Below are 18,207 nucleotides of genomic sequence, written 5' to 3' on the forward strand. Positions count from 1 at the left end.
GATCCATATTTCAAGGAGCTATAATTAATGGTTTATGAATGAATAGGTTTAATAATAGCAATTGATAAGACATTCTAATTATTGTTGTCTTCCATAACCCCATGAGTACATTCACACACACGAGATTCAAAGATTCACTGAGAAATGCATTCATAGTAATATCTATAATAAAATGCTGTAATTACATATGAAAAAGCATGTTTCAGAGTTACAAATATATAATGGCTAAAACTATCATTAACACAAAGTAACTACATTTTGACCTGAAAAAAGCTTTAAAAATTACTATTAATCTATAGTAATAAAATTTCCTTACTTGAGTTGTGTATCTTTAGGACAAAACTGCAATCTATCAAAATCTATAAAAGATTAAAAATAACCACAATTAATCAATGCTTTGTAAGCAAAAAATCAGCATCACAGACTAAAGTCGTGCTGACCTGCTCAAATGGCACTTACCCAGTCCACATTCACCTATTGCTACAACTTTTCCTTTATTATTTTCAGCAAGATTTAGCAGCTCAGTTAAATAAAGGTCAGGATCATTCTTTTCAAATTCTCCACAGCGGGTAGGATGACATCCAACTGTGCTGTAAAACATATCTAGTACAAAATAATATAATGGGCTTATTTTTGTCTTCATATTTGTAACCAATATGCAAAAATGCTATAATTATCACTTATTCTAAGAAAAATAAATCAAGATGAGTATTAAACCTAGGATTTCATTGGTATAGGGAACCTCCAGGTGAAGAAGTTCCCTCAATTAATGCAAGTCAGGACCTTCTTTGGAATTTCTTTTCTTAAAAGAGTTACCTAGAACAGTGAAAGGTTAAGCAACCTGTCCAGAGTCCAAGCTTCACTGTACCCACAGGAGAAGGATGGAGCCACTCTCAAATGCTTAGCTACACATTTGTATATAAAATAAGGCAGGTTGTAAGTAGAAAGACACACACATATAACAATGAGAAGTGGCAACTGACTCAGAGAGAAAAAAAGAAAACCTATAAAAGCAGAGTAATGTAGACTGAAGGGTTCTTCAAAACTCATTTGTTTCTGGGGACATCAATAAGTTAAAACAAAGTATGATATGCACAATGATGAATTTGTGTCATCAAGATAAAACTAAATTATAATCCATTTCCTCTCTATGAAGGAAGGGTAGAGGGTGATACATTTTTAAATGATTTCTATCCAAATTAATTTTTTAAAAGTTTAGGTGCTTTTAAAGAGCAGCTTCAGTTATTTGGAAAAATCATTTGCCTGGGCCAGGTACTTTGCTGACTAAAATTAGGTAAATGAGGCACAGCAAATAACTGAGAGTGCTTTTCTCTATCACCCCAACAAGGAATGACATTCTCCTTCAAGATTGCATAAAGAACTTTGCTCATTTTTCTTTAGTAGACTGTCCATTAATATATGTCCAAACTTTCTTAACCTCCACAGATACTCCAATGTATTGACCTGCTATAGAAGTGAACCTCGCTTTTCAAAGGCTTGCCAGCTGAGTGAAAGCTCTGGCAGATTCCATCAGGCTGAAAAGGTCTTCAAGTCCATATGGACCTGGCAATGGACTGAGCATACTTTCAAAAGGCAAGCCTGGCTAAGTCTAAAAAGAGGCTCACCACCAGTAGGTCAGCCACATGGGGATGGCTTATTTTGCTATACTATCCTTATGAGAAAAAGAAAAATACAAAATAGCTCGTATTCATGTACAGGCCCCTTCTGATTCCCCAAAGTATTGCTTCTCCTCTGTTCCGCCCCTTCCACCCCCCAAAAAAGGATAAGAATTAGTTTTTAGCCCATCTATAAAAAGTAACTTAATTATTTGTACTCTAAATAGAAGATTTTGGTCAATGACCAATGAGTTAATAAGTACTTTGGAGGAACTGACCTGTGTCAATATTGACATTCTCATCATAAACAAGAGATATATGGAAATGGAAGTTAAGCCGAAGGATGATTCGTTTACAAATTCTTCTGGGAGAGGCAAATTATGCAGTTTGCTGAGCTGGTTTTATTGTATATACAAAGGCAAAAAAAGTTTCATAGAATGCTTACTCATCATGCACTGCAATGTTCATCATGATAAGTGTTTCCAAAACAAACACCATGAATATAATGGAAGCTCAAGATCTACTGCAAAGGATGAGGTTGATAAATTTTACAAGTGTAGAGGGTCAATAAGACCCTCCAAATTAAATGAACATATCTTTTAATACTTGGGCAACTTCACTGTACAAAGATTGGGAGAAGGGAGAACTGTGAAAGGTGTGTTGGAAAAGATGGTGCACAATCAAGAAATAAAAGAGGAAAGAGACTTGTCAACTCAACAGAAAACTCATGCTTCTACATTAGGATACTTCCTCTAAGAAGAGAGCCAGGAAGCATCCAATATGGCAAAAGTCATCAGCTGAAGGAACTGGGGAAGTTTAGCCTAGAAAAATGTAGGGGAAGACACGATAACTTCAAGTATTGAGAGGACTGTCATGAAAGAGACATTAGACTAATTCTATTTAGTTTCCGTGTATGGAAGTAGATGGAAGTTCAAAGAGGCAAATTCAGGTTTAATGTAGGAGAAATCTTTATAAAAATTAGACTGGTTTTACAGGGAGAGAGATAATAGGGTGCCTCACTGGATGTCTTCATGAAAAGGCAGGCTGACTACTTGTTGGTTATGTTGCATAAGGGATTGATTTTCAGGTATAGGTTGAAATAAAAGGCTGTTGAAGTCTCTTTCTACTCTGAAATTATGATTCTATGAATTTTAGCAGTTGTCATAACAGAAAAAGCATTAGGGTTAGGCCTGGAGTAAGGAAGATCTGAGTTTGAAACCTGCCTCAGGCACTTCATAGCTTTGGGTCATTGGGCAAGTTATATGGTGCTCTTCAGTCTTTTTTCTTAATCAGTAAAAAAGTAGTAATAATAATAATTGCACCTATTTTACAGAGTTGTTTTAAGGATCAAGTAATATGGTATATGGAAAGTGTTTTGCAAACCTTAAAATTCTTCATAAACATTAGTTATTGTTACTATTATTATTGTATTGGAGAAAGCAGAGTGAAGGCAGGGAGACATGCCATTTGAGCCCTCAAAAACAAGTGTTACAAGAGGCTTCTCCTGCACTGCATGGCTTAAAAATAGTATGATGTATACTTATTTGTAAAGTTTAATTACTGATTCATCTTAACAGAATACCACTAAAACATAGTTCATTCTCTTTTTTCCACCATGTTTTTAAATAGTAGTGATATATTTTACCATAGTTCTGCCAGTTCTCAAAATATCTTCAAAACCATTTAATTAACTGGATTTTGGGTAAACAAATATAAGGATACCGTTTGTCTTTGCCAAATTCAGGGCATCTTTACTGTCTTGTAGACTTCCACCTGTAATCATAAACTGAAAAAGACAAAAAACAACAAAAGAATATGGGTTATCTGTGACTCACAGTTAAGAGGAAATGACAATGAGCCCATTATCTTCATACTTTTGTGTCTGTTCTACTTTGCTGGTGTCTCTTCAGTCAGTGAAATTTATGCTGATGAAGCCTGTGAATCTTGGCCAGTAAGTACTTCCCCAAATAAATCTCCCACTGCGGTTACAAAAAGTCAGCAAAGAATCTTCTACTAACTGTGACTACTCAGAATACACAAAGTGTACAATCCAATAAAGAATTCAATTATGCACAATTATGTGACCACAGATTTAGAGCTAGAATAGACCTTAGAAATAAGATAGTCCAATTCTATCATCTGATATCAAGTGTCTTTTTCACTTGTAATTTAGCAGCATCTTGGAAGAAATAAATAGCATTTACTTCAAGTAGATAATTATCCTAAAAAGTAAATCAATTGAGAGCTAAAAACATTAGTAAAAGAAAAATTACAACAAAACACTATGATGTTAAAATTTAAGCAAAATCATATAAAATACATAGTAAATTACGTAAACAATGATTCCTCCCCTTCCCCACCCCCAGGAGAGAAGAGCAAACTAAGTCCATAATGATAAAACAGCGATAGATTGGCACTTCCCTGATGCACTTCCCAAATGTTATTTTGGACTATAGATATCAGACCCTCCTGTCAGACTGTCTATGAGAACAAGGGACTATTTCTTACTGAATCTTTTTCTTTTCCTTAATTTTTGTATAAGAAATGATAAGTAAATTGTGAAAAGGGAATACAAATTATATATTCAAAATTTTACATTAGAAGAATGTATTTTCTACTGGGATTATAGAGCATAAGATGATAATATATATTTAAAACTGGAAGAAACTTCAGAGGCCATCTATTTTTGGATCTTCTAAATCTATTTATCTCCTCTCATGAAGAGACCAGGGCCCAGACACAAACAGGTGAAAATATCTGAGGTGGAATTTGAACCCAAGTGTTCACTTCAAAGTCAATGCTCCTTTTGCTGTATTTACTGTTAAACAACACATTTTATAAGTAAGGATCTTGACCAAATATCTACTAATGTACTACTGAGGTAAAGAAAAATGAAAATAAAAATAAAAATAGCTAACATTTAGGTAATGCTTTAATATTTACAAAATACCTTCTTCAAGACATCTTTATGGAATTGGCAGTTTGACTATTATTGTCTCGTTTTACAGGTAAGGAAACTCCTCTGGAGTGGCTAATTGACTTGTGCCCATAGACACTCAGGTATAAGGTATTATAGCTGGGTTTGTAGTATATTATGATTGTATAAAAAGGAATTTTATAAAGTTGTTTGGAATGAAATAGATATTGTACCTATTATTTCCCTCTTACACCCCCCCCCCCCACTCCTTGATCTATTGATGACTTTTTTGAGCATGACTTCCTAGAAAGCCAATTGAGGCAGTTCTGATATCAACTGTATGTTCATACACAAGTCATTTAACCTCTCTTATCCTCTGTTTCCTTATATGCAAAATAGGGCTAATATAATAAAATAGGGCTAACCTTCCATACAAGTGTCATAAGATCAACAGAAATCAGTAGTGTGACATGGTAGTTAACATAGTAGTTATATGGTAGCTGTTGAGCTGCAATTGAAGAAGCATAAGTGAGAAAGGGAAGTATAAGGAGATATCCTGAGATCAGTGGGCAAGCAAAGAAAAACAAGAGGATTATAAGTAGCACTACTTCATAAAACAGTAAGAAACATTAGAGGGAAAAATAAATTGATAGAAAGCTTGGGAAGAGACCTACCTTAAGCCAAATCACCCAAAGTATATTATTTAAATATAAAAATGGAAGGAAGAAAATAAAATGTACAGATGAGAAATGGCAAAGATCCCTAAAAGACTTCTATAACAAACTCATTAATTCCACTAGTGGTCATATTTGGATTCTTAGAGTCTCTAATACCTTACATGAAAAAGTTGAATAGGAAGATGCAGTTACACTATAGCAAAAGCACACAGAAGAGAACTAAATTGGCAGTGATCATTTGAGGGTACGTGGAAAACAATTCTCAAGATATCTTAAAAAAAAAAAAAAAAAGAAAAATTAATTACTCAGAAAAGTCTTGGATATGAGTTATAGAATACCACAGTGTCTAAATAATTAATATTGTAAGTTCCCCTGAACCAGTCAAAAAACATTTATTAAAGGCCTACTATCTGCCAGACACTGCTAAATACTGGGAATAATAAAGAAAACGCAAATGACAGTCCCTATTCCTGAGATGTCCAGGAGACAGTATTACCAAAGGGCAATAACAGTACATGGTGGGTATGAATAGGCTGCAACATATATTTTTTTTTATTGGAAATTTTTATTTAATTGATTTAGAATATTTTTCCATGATTCCATGATTCATGTTCTCTTCCCCTCGGTAGCCAACAAGTAATTCCACTGGGTTTTATATGTGTCATCGATCAAGACCTATTTCCATATTATTAGCATTAGGGTGATTGCTTAGAGTCTACATTCCCAATCATGTCCCCATTGACCCATGTAATCAAGCAGTTGTATTTCTTCTGTGTTTCTACTCCCACAGTTCTTTCTCTGGGGGTGGATAGTGTTCTTTCTCATAAGTCCCTCAGAATTGTCCTGGATCATTGCATTGCTGCTAGTACAGAAGTCCATTACATTTGATTTTACCACAGTGTATTGGTCTCAGTGTACAATGTTCTCCTGGCTCTGCTTCTTTCACTCTGCATCAATTCCTGGAGGTCTTTTCAGTTCACATGGAATTCCTCCACTTCATTATTCCTTTCAGCACAATAGTTTTCCATCACCAAGAGATACAACAATTTGTACAGCCATTCCCCCAATCGAAGGGCATCCTCTCATTTTCCAATATTTTGCCACTACAAAGAGTGCAGCTATAAATATTTTTGTACATGTCTTTTTCCTTATTATCTCTTTGGAGTATAACTCCAGCACTGGTATGGTTGGATCAAAGGGCAGACAGTCTTTTAAAGCCCTCTGAGCATAGTTCCAAATTTAGGTTGAAGCATATTAACAATAATGAATTACAGAAAAGAAATGGGATAATCTGATATCCAAGATGAATTCTGAAAAAGGGTGGGCTAGTCATATGGTAAAAGCAAGGGTTACAATGGATTGCCTGGACACTCCAAGCATGTAAAGAGAGTGAGGAGAGCCCTCAGGACACTAGATGGACCCTCTATGGAAGATTTATAGGAAGATATATGGATTAAGAAGGTATGTTTGCAGCACTGAGATTTGTATCACTAGGGGAAGCAGAAATAACATGAATGATAAAATCATGGCCTCACTTAAGTCAAAATTCTACACGTATGGTTTTAAAAATATTAGTTTTATGAGAAGACAATGTATGATGGCTAGATAACCAGTGCCATGTAAAAGATCTATTTATAAGTGAACTAAAACCTTGAGGTGTCAACAGTGTGACATGGTAGCCAAAATGCTAATGCTAGCCTAAGAGAAAGTCAGAGATGGTTTCCAGAACAGGGGAGATGCTAATCATTAGATAAACTTTAAAAAAAAATTACCTCAAATACTCAGTTTATTTCCTTTCTACGGGGCAGAAAGGTTTAACATCTAGAGTCAGAGAACTGGGGTTGAATTCTGCCTTTCCCACTTACACCTGCATGACCTACAACTCACTTTGCCTCCCATTGTCTCATCTGCAAATGATCTCTGATAACTCAAGACCTAAATTTGATGATCATATACAAATTCCTAGAGATAAACACAGGCCCACCTTTTTGGAGAAATATCTATAAGGCTTTTGCAATTAGAATAAGAGAAGTGTACAATGTTAGAGCTGGATGGGACCCCAGAAATTATTATATATGTGAAATCAAGGCATATTCATCACTGCAAAAAGAGTGCTGTGATACTCCCCTTCCATTTATGTTATAATATGTCAGTTTTACATATATTACATGATAGCAATAATCAAAGCACCTAATTTCTTAAAAGTTCAGTAGCTTTAATATACTTATTTTTAAAAGACTATGAAATTTAAATTAAAAAATTAAGTAAGAATGAAAAACAAGCAGATGTTACCTTTTTAACACCAGTTTGGACTGCTCTTTCTATTATATCCAAGAAATCATCTGTAAAGGTGGACCCCGAAAGAGAAACAGGAAAACATGAATCCATTTAAGGTGGCATTTAACTTTGATGACCCTGAGACCAAAAGACACTGACATAATCATTTTTATTAAATTAAGATTAAATACACAATCTTTAATGAGTCTACTACAGAACAAGTGTTTATTCATCATTACCAACTTGCTTAAAAAAAGCAAAAAAGGGTTCTGTACTGGATATGAATTACTCCGTGTGGTAACAACATATGGCTAGGTACAATATTTGTTAAAGGCAAGCTTAATAGTTAATAAAAATAAAAGCTTAAAATAGACTACTGAATGAAATAGAGAATGACAAAAGTATGAGCTTGAAACTCTTTTTTAAATAAGCTAATCAAATGAAATGGAGTAAAAGTAAAAATTTAGCTACTCAAACTTTTTTCATGGCTTGAGTTTTAGATTTTATTGTGCTATATCATAAAATAAGTTTTGATAAACTGTCTAGTTCTACTTGGACCAGGTACACTTTAGTGGGACTTCAGATTTTAGTGAATATTCCCGAATTCCTTTTTGTTTATTTATTTTTAAATTAATTTGTTAGCTGGTTACATTGAAATTCCCAGGTATTTCCCACCCGCTCTCTCTTGCACTAGAGAAGGGCTTTGACAAATAAACAAAATATATATGAAACTATGTCAATATTCTTTTTTGAAATGACATTTGGTAATGATATTTCTTGGAAATGTTTTAGCTAATTCTTCTTTTTATAATGGACCTCATGGATGAAAAGATTTATCATTCCCCTGTTCCTAATAACTAGTTATCCCTTCCACATCTGAACTTTTCTCATGATGGTTTCACTATATCATGGGTCAGCATAATGGGAATTTTGGGGGGAGTTTTGTAGAAACTGCAGAGAACATACAAAGGCTAGCAGACGACACAGAAAAAATTTAGAAACTTGGAAATGCATACTTACCCCAAAATTTACAATAAAGTATTGTGTACGCCCCAAAAAAGAAAAAAAAATTCAGACTTCTCTGATACTTAGGGAATATAAAAAATTTGGGGTGCCATGCTCCAAATTCCCATGATGTGAGATAACTGTATTTACCAATAATCCAAAGGTTAAGGGAAAAAATTACCATTTCTCTAAGTGATGTCAATAAATCTTTTAATATAAAAGAATGGAAACAGAGGCAGCATGATGAGAAAAATGAATATTGGCCATCAGAGCCCTTGATCTGAAACCTGGCTCTGCTATCTTCTATCTGTGTCAACTCTGGATATTACCTTGTGCAAATCACATCGCTGACAATGAAGGGTGTGAACTATTTGGACCATTTGATCTTAAAGTGCCCTCCTGATTCCAAAATTTATGATCCTAGATAAGCTGACAATGGGAAAAAAATATTTAGACTATATTAGATTCACTTATTCATTTAAAAAGCAGTCTTTAAGGAACGATTGTGGGCCAAGTCCTGCAATAAGCTCATCTATTATTTGACTGTCCCTCTCCTAAATCCAGGACAGCAAGGGATGTCCCGTAGGCATGAAATGCTGTACTTTCTTGCTCCTGCCCTGTAGCTCCCTTCAAAATCCAACTCTAGTGCTAGCTCCTTCAAGAAACCTTTCCTGATTCTTTCACGGTTGATCATTAAGTCTCATTCTTCCAAATAACTGTTTTAATCTTGTACATATCTCATTTTTACCTGTCTGTGAACATGTCATACTCCTACCAGGAAATGTAAACTCCTTTAGGGCCAAGACTAATTTTGTGTCTGTATACCCAGATCTTAGCACATAATAGGTGCTTTTAAAGGCTTGTTGACTGGTTAACATCTATTATTTGAGGAGATTACACTTATTTTTTCATAGAAGCAGTAAATTTGACTTTTTAAGAGAAATTAGAGTATTTGCAGTACTAAAAAAAATTACCTTGGTGTTTTTGAATCCCTCTGTAAATTCCTCTGAAAACAGGATCGGTCAAGTTGACACCAATATCTATAAATAAGAAATATACACATATAACTAACCTTTTAAAGTGCCTATTTATAATTCCTACAAAAACCTATAATATTCTGTTCTAAATTTTTGCTTACATATTTATTCTGAGAAACAAGAGAGTTATTCCTAGGCCTGTCAGAATGTAAACCATCCTTTCATTAGCAGCTAAACAGCTATTTATTTACTAATAGCCACATTCTAGAGAAAAACGAGAACTAATCTTACCTTACAGTCATAGCAAGTAGTTTTCAGGTAGATTAATTTTCATTTAAACCCCCTAAAAATCTTCATGGAGGTAGGGCAAGCAGGATTATCCCCATTTTACAGATGAAAATCCTTTTCAAGATAAACTGCCCTGCCTAAGGTAACAGGAGGCAGGAGCTCATCCCTTGAGTCTGCTGACCTACACTTATTTATACCATTGCAGAAAAATGGGATGATTAATTTAATTATGTGTAAAGCTCAAATTTGTTGATCAGAAAGAAAAGCAACTGTCTTACTCATCCTCACACTGTGCAGTCATCATAGAAATCACATATCATACTGTACTCATGAGAGATAATAATCAATTACAAGATTGTGTCTAGGCCCACTCTGCCTTTCTAAGAGGACAGGGCTCTCTTTGGACCTCTTGGGCAGTTTGGTAAAGTCTTCTTGGACCTTGGCTATGATTCTTAGGGAAAAAAGGGGAGCCACTGAAATTTCTGAGTAATGGTAATTACAAGATCAGACCTGTGCTTTAGGAAATTTGTGATGGTAGCTAGAGAGAAGATGTATTAGAGAAGACTCAAAATAGGGAGCTTTTGCGATAATCTAGGCCTGGGGTGTTGAAGGCTTAAACTAGGATGTCTCTGTGAATGCAAAGGAGAGCATAAATTGGAAGTGTGTTGATAAAACAGCAAAATTTAGCATGAATCAGTTTGAGAAGTTTGTGAGAATGAGGATAATACTAAGGATGAGAGCCTCAGGATAGTGGTACCCTAAACACTAATCAGTTTGGAAGAAGGGTGGATTTAGGAGATGGAATATTATGTATAGGTGGCAACAAGTAGCCCAGTTTATACATGAGTACCTGTTGCCCAAAAGCAATAGCATGAAAAACATGTACCATGGAGTGCCTCTCCACGCCTCACTCCTGACCTCGAGTCTATTCACTACTCACTAGGTGCTGCAGTATCCAGTGGAAAAGGTGCTATGGAGAAAATTCAGAATCAATCATTAAAAAGATAGTAAACATTTAGAAAAGAGTCAACATGGCTTCAACAAGAATAGGTCATTCCAGACCAATTCATTTCCTTTTTTGAGAGTAATATTGAACTAGTAAAAAAAAACCTAATGGAGAATGCAGTGGACATAGTTTAATAGAATTTTAGCAGTTTCTGATTAAACAATCATATTTTCTTTAACTCTTACCTTCTGACTTAGAATCAGTACCAAGTATTGGTCCCAAGGCTAAAGAACAGTAAGAACTAGGCAAGTGCAGTTAAGTGACTTCCCTAGGATCACATAGCTAGGAAGTATCTAAGGCCAGTTCCCAGGTCTCCCTGACTCCAGGCCTTGAGTTCTATTCATTGTGCCACCTACCTCCCTCAATCCACATGCCTTTAAAACTCTTACCTTCTACCTTTGAACCAATACTAAATATTAGTTCCAACGCAGAAGAGCAATAAGGGCTAGGGAATGGGGGTTAAGTGTCTTGCTAAGTTGACTTGTTAAGTCAACACAGCTAGGAAGTGTCTGAGGCCAATTTTGAACTCAGGACCTCCTGTCTCTAGGCCTGGCTCTCAAACCACTGAGCCACCCAGATTCCCTCAAGACTGGTGTCTTCCCCTCCTTCATATGTCTTGTGATCCAGTCATTCAGCATCCTCAAAATGTTACCTCCAGCATGGATCTCCTGTATACACTTGGTTCAATGTGGTTGCTTTTCCTGTCTTTACTCTCTTTAGTGCTATTTCTTTCTTATAAGGACATCTAACTTAAGGCAACAGTCTAGTGGATAGAAGGCAGGTCCTTTTATCAGTGAAATCACAGGTCTAGAACCCTAAACCTTAGCCTATTCTGTTAGGAAGGAAAAATGGCATTACTCAAGTGGATACTAGAGAAGAAAGCCATTTTCATAGTCCTCATCAGTGAAAGTTATGTAACCTGGAGAAATTACACCTCTAGTCCAGGCTCTCTCCTTATAATATGCACACCTAGGACTTTGATGTTAAAAGTGTAAGTGTGCTGTCTCTCTACTGTCCCTGATGGTGAAAACTATTATTTTTTAAAATTAAAAAAATCTTTGCAAAGAATTTCCCCAAGAATCTAGTTTGTTCTCTTACTTTTTTTCCCTGAAAATTAGGGTAAACCTCAAAATTAGTTCAAGGACTCCCAAATTTCCAGTATTACAAAAGGCAGACACCAAAGGTGGATGAACAGCCCTGCAAAGGTGCTAGACCCCTCAGAATACTCCATAAACCTTAATCTAACCTTATTTTGCTTTCACTGGCCTACAAAAAACAAAAAAACATTTGACTCATTTCCATTTACTGAATAAAGGTCAGACTTCTCAAGATGGCATAAGAGGTCTTTTAAAATGTGGACTTAGGCTTCTTTTTCCCCATTGCTAACCTATATACAATCTGTAATTTGAAAGTAGATTATTTATTCCCTGCTTTCTTGACTTTGTTCATGTTGCTCCTTCTCCCTGAAAAGCCCATCTCATAAAGCAGTGATTCCCAAAGTGGGTGCTACCACCCCCTGGTGGGTGCTGCAGCAATCCAGGGGTGCGGTGTTGGCCACAGGTGCATTTATCTTTCCTATTAATTGCTATTAAAATTTAAAAAAAAAATTAATTTCCAGGGGGCTAAGTAATATTTTTTTCTGGAAAGGGGGCGGTAGGCCAAAAAAGTTTGGGAACCACTGTCATAAAGTCTACCTCACCCATATCCTTACCATCTTTCAAGAGTCAATTTCTCCTTAAGTCCTTCCTAGGTCTTCCAACCAAATACGATCTCTTTTCTTAACCTGAACTACAAAATAATTTGGAATATTTAGGCTTGAGCCCATCACAATTAAGCCAGCATTAACAGCCAAGGAGAATATCATGTATGTATACTAGATCCTGTGCACCTTTCGGTGATGAGATGAACTCAGTTAAAACCTTGCTATTAAAATTGCTATTTTATAGTATAAAATAAAAACTTTCATGTCCAAGCCATTTAAGGCTTACAAAGGTTTGTTTTTTCCTTCTCCAAAACAATTGTGAGGTTTGTGGCATTAAACTTTTGCTTCTGTTTCTGAATCTATCATTTCCCCTCTCCAATATTTAGCAATGTAGCTTGCAACAAAGAAAAAAAAAAGAGAGAAGGGATTGATGGGGGGAACAGTAATCAGAACATCAAAGAACCCAGGGTTTGTAACACTTCCTCCTTCTTGAACCCTCATAGTTATCAATCAGGGAAGTAAATCCTTTAGAGAAAGGGACAGTGATTCTCAATAACTACTAACCAGTTGCCATAAACAGGATATACAGAAAAGTCTGTGGATACCAGGGCTGAGGTTTGCCTAGGAGCACACTACCTAGGGCATTCTAGTGCAGAGAGAAAGGTCCTAGATCTAAAATGGAGGGGCTTAAAGTTATGTAGAGTAAAAAAGCAGGTGCCTTCTGGCTGCCCTGGCACTCATAACTCAATTCTGAGTCACAGATCCAGAGTGAACTGAGGAGAGGACCTGTTCCTAGAAATGACATTCCAGTATGAGGGATGGTCACAAGCCCTAGACTGTGTACAAAGTAATGAGCAAGTTCAGCAAGCAGCAGCAATGTGGCTCACCCTCAGAAGCAAAGTAGGGTCTCAGTTCTCCTTCTAACCTGGTCTGAAATCTGCAGAGCAATAACCAGGGCAGGAATTCCAGTCCAAAGGGAGGCAAAGAACTCCCACTCCAGACTATTAGAGTTCTCAGCACAGATACCAACTGAATATAGCAACATTTACTGAAATTCAAAATGGGGCAAATGCACAGGTCTGTGTAGCTCAAACCCAAATCCAGGTCAGGATCTTGCAGAGCTCAGATTAAGAGAGGCAGGATCAGACTTTTCAAGTCACTTTGGGAACACTAAAAGCTTGTAGGTTCCTAATCTTTGCTGTCCCTGGGAGAATGGAATAACACCACACTCAATAAAGTATGAAAGCAGCAGGAGGACCAGTCCAGATCCCTCCAGAAGTGTGTAGAACAAACATGTTTGTTTTTAATTATTTTATTTTCATTGTGAATTCTTTCCTTTCTCCCTCCCTCTCCCCCATCCATTGAGAAAGCAAGAAATACAAAACCCACTATAAAACTTTTTGGAAGAGTTTATTTTAAGAAGTGTCTTATAGATTCTTTTTCTACTTTGTCCTCTTGTTCTAAGAGATCTGGGTAGTCTTTTTTTAATTTTAATTTGAATTAATTAATTTATTTTTAGGAACCCTTACCTTCTGTCTTGGAGTCAATACTGTGTGTTGGCTCCACGGCAGAAGAGTGGAAAGGGTAGGCAATGGGAGTCAAGTGACTTGCCCAGGGTCACACGGCTGGGAAGTGTCTGAGGTCAGATTTGTAACTAGGACCTCCCGTCTTTAGGCCTGACTCTCAATCCACTGAGCTACCCAGTTGCCCACTCTGGGTAGTCTTGAGATTTTTTTGAAATGTGTTTAGCTCTTTTATGGTCATAGTGTTCAGTTAATCCAATGATTCTTAAATTGTTTTGCTCTGATGTACCTTACATCTTTTTTCTATTTTTTAGTCTTTTAACTTTAGTATTTCTTCTTGTCTCATGAAGTCATTGGCTTCTATCTGATTTCATTTTAAAACATTGCTCTCCTTAATACAAGTACTATTATTAACACAATTCTTATATTTAGCAGCCATAATGTAACTTACTTGGCAAAAACCAGAAGATGATAAAAGAGGATGTGTCTGGATGAAAAAGATTGCCTGATATGGAAATAAGTAAATTATAAATTTAAAAAAATAAGGAAAACGGTTGAACCCAGAATGTTGAAGATAAAAAGAGCATTGGATTTGGAATCTCAGACAACCTCTGGATAAATTTCAGGGGGTCAGTGAACTTGGATGATTAAAAAAGTATACCTTTATTTCAATATAAGTGGTTTGCATTTCAATCCTATGCATTTTATTCTATCCACTTTAAAACAATGTGAGGAGTCTATAAGATTTTAAAGGGTACTGTTGAGATCCATAAGCCAAAAAAAAGTCAAGAACCCTAGACTAGAAGATTTTTAAGGTTCTTTCCACCTTTAGATTCTGATTGCCTATGGATAGAAAAGAAGTGTGAGGAAGTTGGTGACTAATTGTTCTGTAGCTGGTCACTAGGTAAAGTTGTAGCCTGGACAGCTTGTAGCCGCTGGAAAAGAGGAGTAACAGAAGCTACAGAGTGCATCATTCCATTTGTCCCAGGAGAAGTTCACAAATGACAGGATTTAAAGCAGGAAGATAAGGTATATTCTTCCTAAGACAACCTCATCTTTTATGCATGTGAGAAAAATGCAGTTCAGTGAAGTGTTCATGAGGTGTTCTTTAGCTGGGGAATGGTCTTTCTTTATGAGAAATACCAGATATCCTAGGATCCAATTTTAAGGTTACCATAAGATAATGTTACAGCAAAGTAATACTAAGTAAGGAGAAAACTAAAGGTAATTTGGGGGAAGAGCTCAGTTTTAATCTAAAAACAAGACTGACATTAAAGTGTTTGCTTAATATTTTAAATGACTCAATGGTAATACATGTATTTTTAATAGACTTCATGCTTTTGATGCCCTTTTTTTCATATCATTATAGCTGGGGTTTAAGGTACCCAATGTATAAGTGTCAAATGAGACTAGTTAATCTCCTATATGTTGATAATATTTAAAAAATATAAGTTCCTATATAACAATGAGTATTTATATAAAGGCTAGCACAGAATAATGGATGGGAAGGAAATTCCACAAATTAATTTTTGAGTCTCCAAAGAACTGTCTACATTTGGTCAGTCTTTGGGAGTTTTAGGAAGTGAGATAAATGTGAGTATCTCCTTTTGAATTATATTTAGGAACAATGGAGTTATGAAGTCAAGATGCCAGAAATTTGACAGTATCATCCATTTCATCAGAAGAGGTTTGGTAATAAGAAAAGTATTTTCTTAGAAGACAAATTAGGGGATCAGTTAAATGACATTACTGGAAGTCTGCTGAAAAAAATGCCTTCTCTGGGGATGTTATTCCCCCCTCTACTCTACAATATCCTTATGTATATGTTTATCCTTTATCTAAAGGTCTTATAATCATATCCAAAACACGGTCACCTTTCCATCTTTGTACCTGCCTTCATACTTGCTAGATCTATGATCTTCAAAATCACGTTACAAAAAACACTGATTTAACAAATATCTGTTATAGCTGTTCTAAACACAAGGCACAGTAGGAGAGAAAGACCAAAACAAAAGTTTCTGCCCTCAGAGAACTTTTAGGAGAGAAAATGTATGTACAAAAATTACCTATAAAGTAATTTGATAAGGAAAAGAGCTTGGGCTGGGAGTAGATGCCAAAGAAGACATGGCACCTGAACTGAATCAGGAAGAAAAGGAAAGTTTGGGGAGATAAACATTAATAGAGCTATGCTCCTGGAATTCCTGATATGGAACACATCTGCAAATGTTTGAAGGTACAGTGAAATGATAAATTTGGTTAGTTTGAATCTATGAAAGGGAATAATGTGAAGTGATTCTGTGAAAGTATTTTTGGATGCACATTCTATTTAAAATATGAAAGTATGAATGAGGAGCTTTTAAATACTAGGCTTCAAAGTTTGTATTTTAGTCGAGGCAATAGTGGCACTGGTGTTTTTTGAGCAGGAGGATGAAAAGGTGAAGCCTGTTCTCCCTTAAGACAATTATTTTAGCAGCTATGTGGAAGATGAACTGGAAGCAGAAAAACCCATGAGACTATTAAAATAATTCAGGGGAGAAACGAAAAGGGCTTATATTAGGGAGGTAGTCATGTGAAAGTTCGATGCTAGTAAGGTCAGCCTCTTATCTAAACCCTGAGTATTCTCTAGCACAGTGGACACAACAGGATCTTAGTAAATATAAACTGTTGCTGTATGTGGCCCACAGAAAAAGCACTTCACAAAGCATTTTATCTGGCTAATGAATTTATAAAACACTTCCTGTTATATCTCCCCTTTAGCTGCTCTATCTGTTATGTCCTCCAGGTCTAAGTGCTATGCCAACTTTCTACAGCCCCAGTGGCTATCATGACACATGTAGGACAGAACTCAAGTGTTTGTGCCCTTTCATTAGCACACATGCTGCCGGATTTCTTTTCTCCCCATTACATGTGGTGGTGGCTGTGGTACTTTGTACTCAAAAAGGATCAAAATGACATCACTTGCAATGTCTTTTTTTTTTTTTGAACCCTTACTTTCTATCTTAGAATCAATACTGTGTGTTAGCTCCAAGGCAGAAGAGTGGTAAGGGATAGGTAATGGGGGTTAAGTGACTTGCCCAGAGCCACATAGCTAGGAAGTGTCTGAGGCCAGATTTGAACCCAGGACCTCTCATCTCTGGGCCTGGCTCTCAATCCACTGAGCCACTCAGCTGCCCCCTACTAGTGATGTCTTTTAACTTCAGGCAGAACTACAAAAAGTCATCAGTCTCACCCCTTTTTCCAGAGGCATTGAAGTCCAGTGGTATGACAAAAGTCAAGATGGCCAGTGATGCTCAGGATGCAGTGGATGACACTGATCTCTGATGTTAGACATCAGAGATCAGTGGCATCTCTGATGTCTAACAAAGCTATAAGCTCCCCCAAGCACCTGCTTCCACTGCATTCATAGTCACTGGAACAAATTGTGGACATTCTGCTTAGGGAAGTCTTCCCATGCTTGGGATTGCCTCCCTACCTCCTGCCCCCCATTCCTCAATGAGTATGAAGTCTGTCAGTTACCCTCAATCTGGTTTAGCCCACCTGGGTTAACAGTTTTATTGGCATGTAGTCACAGTCTTTGCTACAGCTTCCTGGAGTCATGAGAGAGAGCTGGCTGGCAGGTGAGCACTCAAGGGGAAAAGCAACTCTGAAAAGGGTTTGGCAAGCCCTCACACCAGAGGTGCTAGTCCTCCTTCAACACGGATACCTTCCATTACACACCAAACTCCTCTCTACTGTAGGAATTCCTGTGACCCAGGTCTGAGAAGTAGGCAGTCACTGAACCAGTCTCTATACTGAGCACCTATTCTGCGTCAGGTCCCGTGCTAAGCGCTGGGAAAGTGCAAAATGGCAATATAATCCCAGCCCTTCCGAAGCTCAGATTTGTGTCAACATGCAGATGGCCACGTATAAACAAGATACATACAGAGCTGAATGTAAGGGAAGTTTAGAGGGAAGATACTAGCAGCCGGGGTGACCCGAGGTCAGGGTTCAGAGTTCAGCCCGTCCCATCAGTCTTCCCTTTCTCCACCCCGCCCCCCACACCCCCGACTGAGATGAGAGGCGCGACCGCAAGGAAGAAGACATTTTTTTAAGAACAGTGGCCGGAGGGAAGAGCTTGGACAGTGGCATGCGGAGGCCCGGGAGCCGAGGAGGGCAAAGGGACACGTCTTACCAATGAACGGGAAGCGAGTCATGGCGGAGACCTCAAATCTGCCTAGGC

General features: G+C 36.9%; 1 protein-coding gene across 1 annotated transcript in view; it reads right to left on the reverse strand.

The window, feature by feature from the left end:
- Nucleotides 1-18,201, reverse strand: part of TATDN1 (TatD DNase domain containing 1) — a 42,238-nt gene extending 24,037 nt beyond the window's left edge. The window contains exons 1-6 of the mRNA XM_044669050.1: nt 18,160-18,201; nt 9,467-9,532; nt 7,503-7,552; nt 3,339-3,402; nt 460-603; nt 317-359 (exon numbers count right to left, since the gene is read on the reverse strand). Coding sequence (XP_044524985.1) covers nt 317-359; nt 460-603; nt 3,339-3,402; nt 7,503-7,552; nt 9,467-9,532; nt 18,160-18,181 — 389 coding nt within the window. The 5' untranslated portion in view covers nt 18,182-18,201. The remainder of the gene's footprint in view (nt 1-316; nt 360-459; nt 604-3,338; nt 3,403-7,502; nt 7,553-9,466; nt 9,533-18,159) is intronic.
- Between the last annotated feature and the right edge of the window lie 6 nt (nt 18,202-18,207).

This window comes from Gracilinanus agilis, chromosome 1 (assembly GCF_016433145.1).
Source record: "Gracilinanus agilis isolate LMUSP501 chromosome 1, AgileGrace, whole genome shotgun sequence".
Lineage (NCBI taxonomy): Eukaryota > Metazoa > Chordata > Mammalia > Didelphimorphia > Didelphidae > Gracilinanus > Gracilinanus agilis.